This window comes from Phaethon aethereus (genome assembly GCF_964289735.1).
Source record: "Phaethon aethereus genome assembly, chromosome: 1".
NCBI lineage: Eukaryota > Metazoa > Chordata > Aves > Phaethontiformes > Phaethontidae > Phaethon > Phaethon aethereus.
In genome coordinates this window covers 132839683-132853772 of record NC_138575.1, presented here as the reverse complement: position 1 = coordinate 132853772, position 14090 = coordinate 132839683, and the positions used below count along the sequence as shown (strand labels likewise).

The following is a 14090-nucleotide window of genomic DNA, read 5'->3' as shown; positions in this document are numbered from 1 at the left end:
TTTCCCTCTTCCCCCCACAGTTTTCCTAAAGGAAATAAATGGTTGCTGCTTTGCACTGTTGAAAGCCGTTCTTGGTTTCTGTCCTGACATTGTCCTAGAAAGAGATCATACCTTGAAAGCAAAATGCTGCTAGTAAAACACTAATAGAGCATGATATTCAGTACATGCTAGTATTTCTCTAGGGAGTAAAACTTTACAGGTATGAAGTATGGGGGAGTTTGAGTAGGGATGTGATCATTTAATGTTGGTTGGGGGGATATAAAGCTGATGGACAGTATGAATAGGTCTAATAACTGTTCAGCATTTTTACTGTTGGTGGTTAAATACTGACATAGAAGGAAAACCATCAAGCAACAAATAGCAAATGCTTGTCAAAGGGTCCTTTTTGAGATTTACTCAGCGTTCAGATTATGGACAAAGTTGATTAAGTGTTGAGATCACAGCATGTCCCTACATTTTCTGTGTCAACACTCTACCCTTTTGGCAGCACCTTTGAGACTCCTAGTAATTTTTGATATGGAGACTCAATAGCATGAACATCACTTAAATACCTTCTCAAACCTGCGCTAGTAACAGACTTGTGCTGAGGATTGTTTATAGCCAGGGATTGGCTCACACCCATGGAGTCATTCATATGTGAATGGGAACTCATGTACTGGGAGGTATGTGGGCCTCTGGTTCCGTGGCATCATTTCCCTCTTCTCCCTCAGCTGATGGATATCAAAAATTGTGAGTTAAATGTGGGACAAGTAGGCAGGTGAAAAGAAACAAATGCTTTTTTTCTGCTGTGTGCTGAGCAGAGATGAGTGCCCTCCTGGAGCTTGCTGGCAAAGAGGGACAGGAATAAGAAATGAGGGTGTTTTGTTTGCAGGACGCAAACCAGGCTTTAGAGGGGGTTGAAGAGTGACGGGTTTCAGGACCTTCAAAGTCTAAGTCTTCTTGTGGACGGAGTAGGTTTTCCCTTTATGCCCATCTGGGATCCAGGACAACTTGTGTGCGGGTGCTCACAGGGAAAAACCATTCAGACTCCAAACTGATAAATTTGCCATCACACGCACCTTGTGACATATGCCTTTCTTCCCTCTGCTTGCGCAGTGTTTTATCAGGATGGGTTGGGGCCGAGAGAAGAACTCATAAATCTGCATAGAAGTAACTCAGACACATAAACTCTTGTTGGGAGCATGAGCATGAGGTGCTGCCGCATCCCTGCATGTTTTGCATGGGAGTCCAGCTCTGGAGGAAGTGAGAACTCATCGGAGGGCTGAATGTCACAGTCAGCTTGGAGAATTCACCTTGAAATGATTAATTTTGTTACTTGATGAATGGGAAAACCTTGCCATCTACAGAGAGGATCATCAAATGCAAGTCTGAAACTGAGAAATCCCTATAAATAAGGCTGCTTTTTTTTCTTTACCCAACTTAAAGTGCCAAATAGATACTTTCCACTAAGCTCATAGTAGTACCTGACTTGGAAGCATAGGATCATCTCCTAAGATTCATTGCTTAGCAGCAAGGACTGAAATATCTTGCCTGGAAAAAAAAAATATTCTAGTTTTTAAAGCAGCACTGTTCTGTAGGTTGTGCTGATTATTGCTTTGTGCTGCATGACTGTGATTTTTGGCACACAGTGTCACATACCAAATTCCCAAAATAAAATGCTACATGATATTCTAAGAACTCTTGGGAAGCTTTAAAAACGGATTTGTCCGCTGAGTGGGTATCTCTTCTGGTGAAGTCAAATGATGCAGCAAGAATGGCTTAGGAGGAGGAAACTTTAGTCAGCACATAATTAGTTTTTTTAAATAAGAACAAGGGGAAAAAAGAAAACCTTCCATCAGTCTTGTGTTTGTAAAGTTGTCAGCAGTCCTGCTTTGATTGAAAAGGGTTTACAGCTATACGTTCGAATAGCTGAAACATCTGTTCAGCAACATTGTGAAATCCTCATGTTCGGAACCCCTGATAAGGGGGACGGCTGAGCGATTGGCTCATAGAGGCTCTACAGGCAGCAAAGGCTGTACATACAGTGGTCACCGCTTGCCTTTCCTCATCCTGGTCAGAGGAAAACGTAGGAGACAGCTACTATTTTACGCATGATTTTCCTTTGAGAGAGGAAGAGCAGGAAGTGCCTAGGAAATGGTTCATGACAGAAACTTTGAGTTGTAAATAGGAGAGAGGAGGAGGAAGAGGAGAGCTCATAGGTGCAGTTTGTGAACAGTTGAAAAACTTGATACCACAGCAGCGGAGGAAAACCTCTCTTCTGTGAGAGCGAGCACGTCCCAAGCCATCACGATGGAAGGAGAGACGGTACCCGCGGCCAGGAGAGGAGCCAGCAAAGCCACACGGATCGCCCTCGGCGTCTTTGTGAGTGGGACCGTTGTTCTTGGCACCGCGCTTTTCTTGGGTAAGTGAAAAGGTCAAGGCTAACCTGAACGTAACGCTCCCTAGCCTGTCTGCTTGGTGCCAGTGTTTGTGCTCCACGTGTTTTGGTGAAAAATCTCGGTCTCTTCACCCTATTTTATATTTTTCCTGAAATGGAAACGTGTCAGGAAAGGGATTTGCTGTGGGAACTTTAGAGCTGGAAGATGCAATGTTAGCTTATAGAACATTCTGAATGCTGAAATTTTAAAGAACTAGGTTCTTTTGCAGAATGGGGAGAAATGGGTGAGATCATTGTGCACATCGGTAATGCTGATTGCGAACTCACAGATTGTGACCGATGTGGGCTAATATTCTGTTTCCTGAACATAAATCTGTAGTGCATACATTTTATGGAATCTTTTGGGTTTTCCTTCATTTGGTTTTCATTTAGGGATTGACTAAAATTCCTGTAGAAGGCTTCAATAATGCATTGCACATTTTTTAGGTATTTCTGTCCTTCTACAATTAATTGCAAAGTCGTCTTTGCAAAAATCGTGAAGAGTGCATTCAGGATGAAATTAAAATGTTTTGATCATATTTATAAGCTGTAACTGGACACAATAGAGAAGGCATTAGTTCTTCCTCTCCGGGATTTGTAATCATCTGTGGATTGGTTTTGGTGGAATATCATACAGAAGCATGTGTTTACACCTATAAAATGACATGAAGAAGTATAAATGTACTCAGAAGCACCAGGCAGACAAGAGAAAGCAATGTTGTACTCTGTAAAAACTTGCAGAGACAGATCATCTTTTGGAATAATTCAGCCCAACTTTTAATTTCTTTAGACCAACATAGATTTCCCTGGACTGGAGGGAACTTAACCTCTAAACCTATCTTTTGCTTCCCTCTGGTCGTTTATGATCTTGTGATCTTGTTTGAAAGGTCTGCTTCATTTATAATCACAACAGAGAGAATTATGCCAGGTTTTCTATAGAATATTTAAAGCACCAGGCTCACACTCGGTTAGTGTTTTTATGCTCTGGAGCATATTCTACAAATATTTGCAGGCAAGTAACTTTTGTGTATGTGTGTAATCCCACTCAATTCAGCAAAACTCTTTATAAATATGAGCATGACTGAAGCTTCAACTTGTTAGTGCAAAATATTGTTTTTAGATGAAAAGTAATGTTTTTCACATAAAGAATACAATATCAAACACAGGGAGTAATAGAGACCTTATTTCCTTTTTTTAGCACTAGAAAAAGCAACAGATGTTTATCACCATAGCTTGTCAGATGCTGAATTGCTTTATCCATACACCAGACATGAAAATTCAAACAAATATATTAATTCTTAGAGATAGTTTTCGAAGTATTCTGAGGCCTATTCCATAGCCAGGGATTCAATGTCAAAATTTTCATTGGCATAACTGCTAAGAAAATAAAAGTGCTGGCCTTTGGTCAACCAAAATGTTTTTAGGATTTGTTTGGAAATTGTCTGAGGTTTTCAACAAAAAGAATAAAAGAAAAAAGTAAAATTGTTTTGGTTTAGCATTTTCTCAATGCAATGTTTCCATGTTTCATTATGACACTGTGTTTTGTTTGTAAGTTTGAGTTTAACTCTTTTTCAGTTTTGTTAAACTGTAGAAAAGGAAACCATTATTTCTGGTCATGTGAAACATTTCAGGTGACCTTTTTTCTTCAGTTTTCTTTTAATCTGTAAAACTTGCTGTTTCTGGTAGACCTGAAACAATTTCCCTTCAATTTTCCAGCCTGAGGAGTGAAAAGTAGCCTTCTCTTGCTTCTCTTGTTTCTTCTTCTCAGAGTTCCTACAACTTTAAGAGGAATCTGGGAGATTTATTTACTGTTACTTGTTCATACCAGTTGTAGCCATACCGTGACTTCAGCAGGGAGCTACCAGGGAGTCTCTTGGCATCACGCAGGGTCCTGCCTGCGGCTTTTGGGACGGTGGTGTGAGCTGTGGCAGGACGGGAGCCAGGTCCTCTAGGGGGGCTGGGGCCAGAGCAAAAGGAATCAGATCGCTCTCCAGTTTCCTTGGACAAGAAGTCAGGCAGCTTGGAACCTCAATTTGGTAGCCTCTCCTCCTGACTTGGTAGCCCTTTGGACTTCTCAGGTTATAGGAACGTCCACATTATTTGTGTCTGCATATTTGTATGGCTTTTCTCCTTTCAGATTTTTTGGGGGGACTTAAATAAGGTGTATATTTGCTTAAGAATCTGGCTTATAAAGGAAGAAGCTGGAACACTGAGTGTTATAACCACAACTGTAGGTAATAACGTAATGGTTAGTTCTCTGAACAACAACAAAAGACAAGAGAACAAAACCAGGCAAAGTTTTTTCGATCAAAATTAGTTGTTAATTAAAAGGGAAATGTTACTACCAAAGAATTTTTTTTTTAATTTCCTCTAATGATGAAGTTCTAAGCGGAACAAAAGCAGTTGAAGTGGTATCTTGCTTTTGTTTATAGGTATCAAAACCACAAGGGCTACTTCAGATTCTTTACTGATTATTTTTCATTCTCCCTCATTTGCCATCAAGTGAAAAAGAATAAAATGGTGCCTGGGATTTTCCCTCCTTTCTCTGCTTTGTTAAGGAAAAAAAATCTAGCAAACTTTCAAGACCTGGATGAATTCTAAAAGGCTAACTTTAGTGTGGGGAAAAGGTGAGTCAGGAGGAGTACAACACAATTAATAGGCATATTATCCATTATTTGTATTTCATGTGTCTCAAAATTGTGTTTTGGGGACCTCCACTTCCCTACTTGCTACTGTTCTTCAATATGCCAATTACAGTCTTTATATGCCTCAAAATCTCATGTATTTCTTGGCTAATTTACAAAGGTTGTTGAGGTGGTGTGTTGAGTCAATGCAAGCTTTGGTAAAGTTGTCCAGAGATAGTTTTACATTCTCAGATTCTTAGAAAATTTGATTGAAATCCAGATATTTCTGCCATTAGTTGTCATTAAAGCTATGAGGTTGGAAGAGATGAAACAGCTTTATATTAAAATCTAGCTTTAGGTTATTTATAGTAAAATTTTCCTGTGCTGAAACACCATTTCACATTTTCCTATCCCTTTTGAACAATATATAACTACAGAAGAAATTGTTTTATAACTATCATCACTGGTAAAGCTATGATACCTCAATATATTTCATTGTTGTTTTTTTTTAAATGTTTTTTTTGCCATGGACTGACTTATTAAGATAATGGATATTACAAGATTATTTCTTCATATCTACTGTGCACATCTACTGAGTCTTATTTCATCTACCCCTCGGGACTCTCCCATCCTCATCCCAAGTATCAATCATCTGCATATTTGCTGCCTGAAAGCAGTGTCTGAAATTAGCAATTCCTATGCTTAAGTTTCAGTGGCAGCTGTAATACGCATTTTTAAAAGATGAGTAAAATTAACTGACAATTTCATAGTTCTTGTCAGCAAGGTTTTTGGAAGCAAATACAATTACAATACTTTCGGGAGCCAGTTCAGACAGAAACTGAGCTATGCCTTATAAACCACAGCTATCCCTGTGCCCATCGCTATCCGGTTTATTCCAGGTTGGAATAAGGGGACCCTGAGAGGGTCGCGTTGGCGATGGGTCATGCTGGTGGGGCTGGGCGGCGCAGTGCTGCTGCAGGAGGAGATGCAGCAGGGCAGCGCAAGACCTGCAGATCTGTGAAATCCCTGCAGAAGGTGGCTAGATAGATAGCTCCATGTTGCATTGCCAGCTGTGAAAGGTGCATCTCTGGAGGATGATAGCAACTATGATTAATTGTTTGTATTGAGGTGGCACTCGCCATCCGTGAGTAGGGCTGAAGTGTTTTTACTCCAGGTGCTGTGCAAATGTACAGTGAGAGACAGCCCTTGTTCCATGCTTCTTATGAGCAAAGACAAAGGAAGGAGAAAGCAGGCACAGGGGGAGAAAATAACTTGTTATGAGCTGCAGTATTTATTTAATATGCATTCTAACTGTTTTAAATCAGCGCAGTCAGAGATGCATTAGTGCCAGAGCTTGCACTGTTATTTGAATGATCAAGCACGCAGCATTTGGCTGCAATGGTCAAAATCCATTACAAATGATCTCATCATGGTTTTCCATTTTGCAGTTAGCCAAGGTCTTATAAAGTTTCATCCGAAGCAACAGTACTGTTTGACCTCAGAGTGCATTGAAGCTGGTAAGCAACAATTTTATCATCTCTATTACATAATGATTATAGTACATTAATGAGATATTTACACAGTTTAAATTTTTGCCATATGTCGCGGTTCAACCCCAGCTGGCAACTAAGCACCACATGGCCACTCACTCACTCCTCCCCCGGTGGGATGGGGGAGGGAAACGGAAGAGTAAAACTGAGAAAACTCGTGGGCTGAGATGAAGACAGTTTAATAGGTAAAGCAAAACAAGGAATTCATTCAGTACTTCCCATGGGCAGGCAGGAGTTCAGCCATCTCCAGGGAAGCAGGGCTGCATCATGCGTAACAGTTACTTGGGAAGACAGACGCCATAACTCCAAACTCCCTTCTTTCTTCTTCACCCAAATTTATATGCTGAGTAAGACGTCATATGGTGTGGAATATCCCTTTGGTCAGTTGGGGTCAGCTGTCCTGGCTGTGTCCCAACTTCTTGTGCACCCCCAGCCTACTTGCTGGTGGAGTGGTGTGAGAAACAGAAAAGGCCTTGACTCTGTGTGAGCACTGCTCAGCAATAATGAAAACATCTTTGTATTATCAACACCATTTTCAATACAAATCCAAAACATATCTCCCTACTAGCTACTAAGAAGAAAATTAACTCTATCCCAGGCAAAACCAGTACATTTTACTCAGAAATCTTCATTAATAATGAGGGGAAAAAATCTCCCACCTTTTTAAAAAAAGTCACTGTTTAAGTTGCTGCAGATCTGTTTATTTTCTACAATTAAAATTCATGTCCTAAATTGTTTTAACTGTATTCTACCCAGGTTAACTCAAAGTTTCCCATAGGGTTTATTTATTTTTTAATAGGAAACCAAATATTGGGCAACTTGACCTTCAGGTGTAGTTTGTTGTTTCCTTCCCAGTAGTCAGAAAACTAGGAAGTAAATTGTAAAGCACAGAGATGGTTTAGGGCCAGATCTTGCACAGACTTGCACAACTGTAATGTGGTGACTACAACTCAAAATCTGCAGCTACTTCCATATTGGCAGACTCTTTTCCCCATGCAGAGATACATGTGGTAACCCTTATAGAGCTGGGACATCTATCAGTACTAAATGTGAGCTAGAGGGATTGAGTCAGTCAAAAACAGGTCATTTTTGATGGAGTTTTGCTCACACTAGATCAATGAGAGTTTTATCATTGAGTGTAATGGGAGAAAAGATCAAACAATAGTTACCAGATCTGGAAAGCTACCCCTAGAGCTGTTTTCTTTGAAATAAAGTGGACAGTGGACATTCTGTGAACTTATAAGAGTATTTATTTCCATTCTGAACCATATTAAGCTGATACTGTGAGGTGTTTGGCTTGTGTTTGAAACTCAGACAAATTCTGTGGGGCTCTATAAATTGAAAAATTTGCAGATCTCAACATTACTAAGATGTTTCTTGCCATTCTGCTTCCACTCTGCACTGCACTGACAGTGCTCTTGGCTGCCTGGGGCACCACCTTCCAGAGCTGATTCTTGAATGAGTGCAAATTTTGAAGTAAGGTGGGATGACTAATCAAAACAACACTACCACCCTCAAAACCCCAACAACAAAAACAAAGTGTGGGGGATTCATCTTGAGCTTAAGAACAACAACAAAAAAGTCACATAAGAAGGTTGAATCTGAATTGGCTTTCTTCCTCTCACATGCACATGAAATAGCATAGATTTTTTGGTAAGATCAGCAGAAGCTGGGATTTTGCACCAAGGCAGACTTGGATACCTACACGACCTGAGTGTTTTAGCTCCAAGTGCTCTGTGTAGTGACTACAGTGTCTTGAGACTTGAGCCCTGCTTTGCTGAACGGCTTTTCAGGAGTGATAGAAAATTGCCAAGGACCAAAATGTCTTCCATGAAGTCAGATTGAGATATTCTAATGTGAGAGAGAGAATTACAGCTGAGACATAGAAATATCATAGGAAGAGTTACTCTAAGTGGATGAAGAAGAGTTACTGGATGCTAGAAATAGTATTGAAAAGTCTATAAAAGTTATCAGATTTCCTGCTAGGATTTTCAATCATAGCATAGAATCACAGAATCATTTAGATTGGAGAAGACATTTAAGATTGATTCCAACCGTAAATCTAACACTGCCAAATCCACCAGTTATTTGGATAAGCCTTAAAACACATGGTTGTTTAGCCAAAGAATGTCTAGTATCCACATATTCTGTTACTCAACCCATGTAGATTTATGCCACAATCACTATAATGCATGAAAGGGGTAATGGTTTTAATCTAAAAGAGGGTAGGTTTTGACTAGATCTAAGGAAGAAATGTTTCACAATGAGGGTGGTGAAGCACTGGCACAGGTTGCCCAGAGAGGTGGTAGATACCCCATCCTTGGAAACGTTCAAGGTCAGGTTGGACGGGGCTCTGAGCAACCTGCTGTACTTGAAGATGTCCCTGCTCATTGCAGGGAGATTGGACTAGATGACCTTTGAAGGTCCCTTCCAATCCAAACTATTCTGTGATTCTTTGATTAGATACTCAAAAGCTATTAAGTCTCTGGCTTGTTGGACTGATCTCTCTTTTACCAATCTCACCTGCAACAGCAACTGGCAGGGATGCAGTCACAAAATGGAGCTAAAAATACTACAATTATCTTTTCCAATGAACAGTAGATCAGAACTTGATTTGTTTTCTTTTGCAGCTATTCAGCTAAAGGTAAACAGTGCATAATTTCTGGAATGCTAATTACAATCTGCTTGATATGTAGTGCTACTAAATTTCTCAGGCAATTAATTCTATCACGGCAACAATGGAGAGCCCGTCTTCAGGTGTCTGGCTCCAGCAGTTCACATTCCTGTAGTGCTAGGTTCAGTGGTCATTGCTGTATGGCACTCAAGGACATTCATTGCAGATATTCTGTATTTTTTTGCTTCTCATGTAGGCACTGTTAGATGCTAAAGAAGCTGGGTGGTATTCTTGCTGCTCTTTAAAAAATAGCAGCGATCAGGGCACACATCAGTCCTAGAACAGCAAGGCTTAGCTTGTAAGCTCAGCATCATGTTGTGGAGACTAGTAAATGTTCTGGACTGTGGCCTTCTGTAATTCTGCGTTTAGGAAAAAGTGCCTCACAGAATGTATGTGGTGTCTTTTTTACAGCTGCTGGCATCCTAAGCAAGATAAACCAATCCATAGATCCATGTGAGAACTTTTATCGGTTTGCCTGTGATGGTTGGATATATAATCACCCTATCCCAGAAGACATGTCAAACTATGGTGTTTATCCGTGGCTGCGACACAATGTGGACCTCAAACTAAAGGGTAAGTATGTAGTTTCTGAAAGTGTTTGGTTGGCTTGTCACTGTGGCTTGTTAATTGGCTGGTTTTGAAATGAATAAAGACTCCAGGTTTCTTTCTGATCATTAGATAATATCCAACAGCCCAAATTGATGTTCCCTTTTAAGTCTATTTGTGTTGTTTTTTTATTGAAAATAACGTTGAGACCTAGGGAATTATAACAGAAATAGAATTTGGGAGGAATAATACAACTGCTGTAAAACCTACCAGTTAAGAATGGAGGGAAGAAAGGATACTCCTTATACCAAAGGAAAAGGCGAGGGGATTTGAACTCTTTCCTCCTTGTAGTGGGCAGGTAGACCAGCGTGCAGGAGCACAGCACGCACATTTAAGAATGTCCGGGATCCAGACAGACATCAATCTAGGGCAGCACTCTGCCTTTATCAGTGGCCAATAGTAGGAAAAGAGTTATAGTAAGGCAAAACCAGAGTGGTATTTTCCAGTATACTTACCTAGCTTTTGACAGGAGGCAATTTAGAGACTTCCAGAGATGGAGGCTGTTTGCGTATTGTGTTTCCTTCAAGTTGTAGTTCAAACTGCCATTGAAGTACCTGAGCTATCATCAGTGAAACAGAAGGCTGCTTAAGAATATGTGTCTGGAGGAAAAAATAGCCCCGGGGTGGAAACGTGTAGGAAGAGAGGTATTTTAATCTGCATGTGACTTGACTTTGTGCTATACTTTGCAGCAAGGCCACCTCATCAGGAAGCTGTGTAGACCAACCGGGGAGAAAGGGTGATGATTATTGTTAAGTAGGAAAACCTTGCCAGATTCTTATAATCCTCGCTAAAAGTGAGTCATACAAAAGAAGGGAGATGTGCAAGATTTGTTATTGCTGTTGGTGTGCTTGAGTGTTGCACACCTTGAGCACATTATTGACCTGTTAGTTGACATAAGAGCCTGCTTTGAGCTCAACCACAGAACAGAGGTCAGTTTTAAGATATTGTGCTTAAATACAGCATTTATTTTTCTCTTAGATTTTGTACAGATGTGCATGTGTAGGCATCAAAGCTCTTCTCTGCTTGTTTTCTTCAGTCATAGAGTATTCAATTTTCACATCATTAAATATTTTAAAACCTGAGTTCGGTTTCAGAATATAAGTTTGGAATTTCAGCATAGGATGATGATGATAGGATCTGATGACTGCTGTTTTAAGTCTGCTGAAGATGTCACAACCAAAGCAAGAAAATATTGCCAAAGCCTGTTTTAAGTTATGCTTTGCATTCTAATTGTTCTGCTGCCAGAGTTGGGCTGTATTAGATAACTGTACATACTGCATGAACCACAGCCACAAAGAAGCCAGTCCTAATTGTATATAGAGTAGCAAGCTGTGATTCTCATCCTTAATTTCCTCTTTTTACAGACCCTAATCAAGGACATCATGCTAAGGCACAGGCACATTTTATATGGTTTTCTTACTGCAGTCCCTTTAGAAGTTGCTAATCCCTAGCTAGGAAAATACAAGACAAAGAAAGAAATGTCTAAGTGAGAAGTATTTGCTTAATGGAAACTCCATATCAAAAAAAAGAGGTGTAATGGAGTGCCTGGTAGCTACTTTCATAGGAGGCCTAAACTGTTCCTTGGTGTGGTACAGGGACAAAGATGTGAAAAGTTGGGTGCTGTAGAGGAGTTGATTTAATACAACATTTGTCATCTCCTCCTTAACATTTTACATAATAAACTTTCAAAAATATATTCTTGGTAATTAAAAACGGAAAAGAAATAAAAAGTGTTGGATGTCAGTGTGGTAGCTGCAATAACAAGGCATAACTTCAGCCTCAATGTATGTTTGTGTTTTAACTTGAGTTACTTCAATAAATTAGCTTGAAACTCTGAGTTATTCTTTTGTGGATAACCACAACCTTGCTATCAAAAGTTTTAGCAAGATGAAGAACTCTTGCATAGGGAAACATGCATATGGCTGACCAGAGCTTGGAAGCCAATTTAATCTCTGTTTTCTAAAGAACCCTTAGTGGAACTTTGTACTTCATTGTAAATGTCCCTGTTTGACACTCGGTAGATTAAAAAAGCCCCAGTCTTTAAAGATCTGATTATTATGCAAGTTCTATGTTCTGAAATATTTATCGTATTAAAGAAAACTATTAATCTTAAAGTGATAACATGGCTTGGCCAGAAAAGCACATTTTTCATATCTGATATTCTTTGATGGTGTGATATAGATGGAAGTATTTACTTAAGCAATATATTAAAAAATTATGTTACTTAAAATAAATTATTTGAACATCTAACTTGTTTTATGGTCCCTGAATGTTCTTGAGCCTTAGGCAGAAAGGGAGTTTGGGTATTTGTGCAAAGACCTGTGTACAGCCTTGGTTACACAAGGGTATCTTCAGTCTTCTGGAAGCTCCATTTTTTTTTCAGGGGCAACTGCTATGGAAGAAGATCTTCCAGTTGATCATGGGTAGCAAGTGTAAGAATTAGTTTTGCCTTACCAAAAAAATGGTAGGTGTAGCTGTATAATGTACTGAACTCTGCATTAAGTATTGTGTTTGAGAGCAAAGATTTTTTTTTTTCTTTTTTTTTGAGGTTGCAGACACATAAGAACATACTACTTTGCAGGTGTCAGCTGCAAGAAAGAGAGGAATATTTTCTGTATAAGTGAAGATTTTTAGTGTTTTAATGGGGAATTCCAAAGAGAGGAATGGCAATGGGTCAATGGAAAATAGCTGAGAACTACTGGGTGGTAGATCTTTTTGCCTGCATATCTCTGGTTGATTCAAGGAACAGGACAACAAATGTTAATTTCAGGGTTCTTCTAGATTTGCAAAACTTAATGTGATAGTTAAAAATCCTAGTTTTTGTAAGATTGGGGTAGGAATATATATATAAAAATAATGCTCCCATTATATGTAAGGATGGATTCCATCTTAGGATGGATTCAAACTAAAATTATATCATCATTTCTGCTTTAATTTCTTTTCCATCCTTTGTTTGAGGGTCACTTGGATTTCTTTTTCTGCTCTCAGAGGAATCTGCAAACCACATGTGTAACTCACTTTGATCTCCTGGCTATATAAAATGCATAAAATCGTAGCCTGGTGAAAGCAGTGGTAGGTCTTTCCTTGGACCTCAGCAACAGCAGGATCTCGTGCATCGTGGAGGAATGTACAGAAGACAAATGTAGATACCCAAAGATATGTTAAAAGCAGAGACTTGTGGTTTTGGTTATGACCCAGATCCAGGTAAGGGACATCTAATATTTAGGTTAAAATTGCTTGGCTCCTTATCGAGCTGTCCAGGGGAGGACTGAGGTACTCCTATGTACAGTTAACCATTGCTGGCTGGACCAGGCTGTCCTTGACTTGAAGTCAGCCTTTCATTTGCAGGCATGTTAAAAAAGTACCTCTCACAGGTTAAGAACAACCACTTTTAGTGCCGACAGGCCTCTGAGGAAGCTCTTGGAGTCCTTCAAAATGGAAAAAATGGTTTGGCTGTGGCACCTGTTGTATGAGCAAAAGCTATCTTAAACTGCACTCTTTCAGCCTTATGTCAGGTCAGGATTGCAATGTCTCTGTGAGTCAATAAATGTGTTTTGCTTACCATTAAATTTCCTGCAAAGCTATTTGTGTTCCTGCTGAATTTTTCCATTTTGATTGGTGACCTTAATTAAGAGTTTAGGAGCAGTATTGTCTTACCTTTGAAATGCAAGTGGCTTTTTGTGAATACAGAACTGGAAGTCTGAGGCAAGTAAACCAGTGCCTATTACCTGTGGTGAATGTTGATCGTGAACCAAGCAGTTTCTTTTCCTTTTTCTGAAGTCTGTAGAACAATGATATACAGCTGTTTGGTTTATCTTTTTTGGGTTTTTTTGGTTTTTTTTTTCAAATGACCATGCAGGAAGCAATAAATTAAAAAACAAAACAAAACAAAACAACTATGCAAACATTCCTAAATCTTAGCGCTGCAAAGCACCTGATTTAAGTTATGTAAATAATTTGTGAACATGTCTTCCAGACCTTTTAAATTTAATTTATGCCTGTGGAAACCAGTTTACACATTAAGTCTCCATACTGGTCCTGGCCTAGTGAGACATCTACTTCAGACTAATTTGCTGTGCTAAGCTTTCTAGCATAGCTATTTTCTGAATGCCAGTCAGTTTAAAGTGAGGAATTTCCAACGTGGCAAAGAGAAAGAAATGGAGGCCTTTTAGGAGGATGTGCTGTGTGCGTTTTTAAAGAACATGAGACAGACAGCAAAC

General features: G+C 39.5%; 1 protein-coding gene across 1 annotated transcript in view; it reads left to right on the top strand.

Annotated features, from left to right (window-relative positions):
* Positions 1 to 2289: 2289 nt before the first annotated feature.
* The window catches only part of PHEX (phosphate regulating endopeptidase X-linked), a gene marked incomplete at both ends in the record, with an annotated part of 106088 nt that continues 94287 nt past the window's right edge, over positions 2290 to 14090 (top strand). Inside the window, 3 exons of the mRNA XM_082012581.1 lie at positions 2290 to 2401; positions 6489 to 6557; positions 9676 to 9837. Coding sequence (XP_081868707.1) covers positions 2290 to 2401; positions 6489 to 6557; positions 9676 to 9837 — 343 coding nt within the window. The remainder of the gene's footprint in view (positions 2402 to 6488; positions 6558 to 9675; positions 9838 to 14090) is intronic.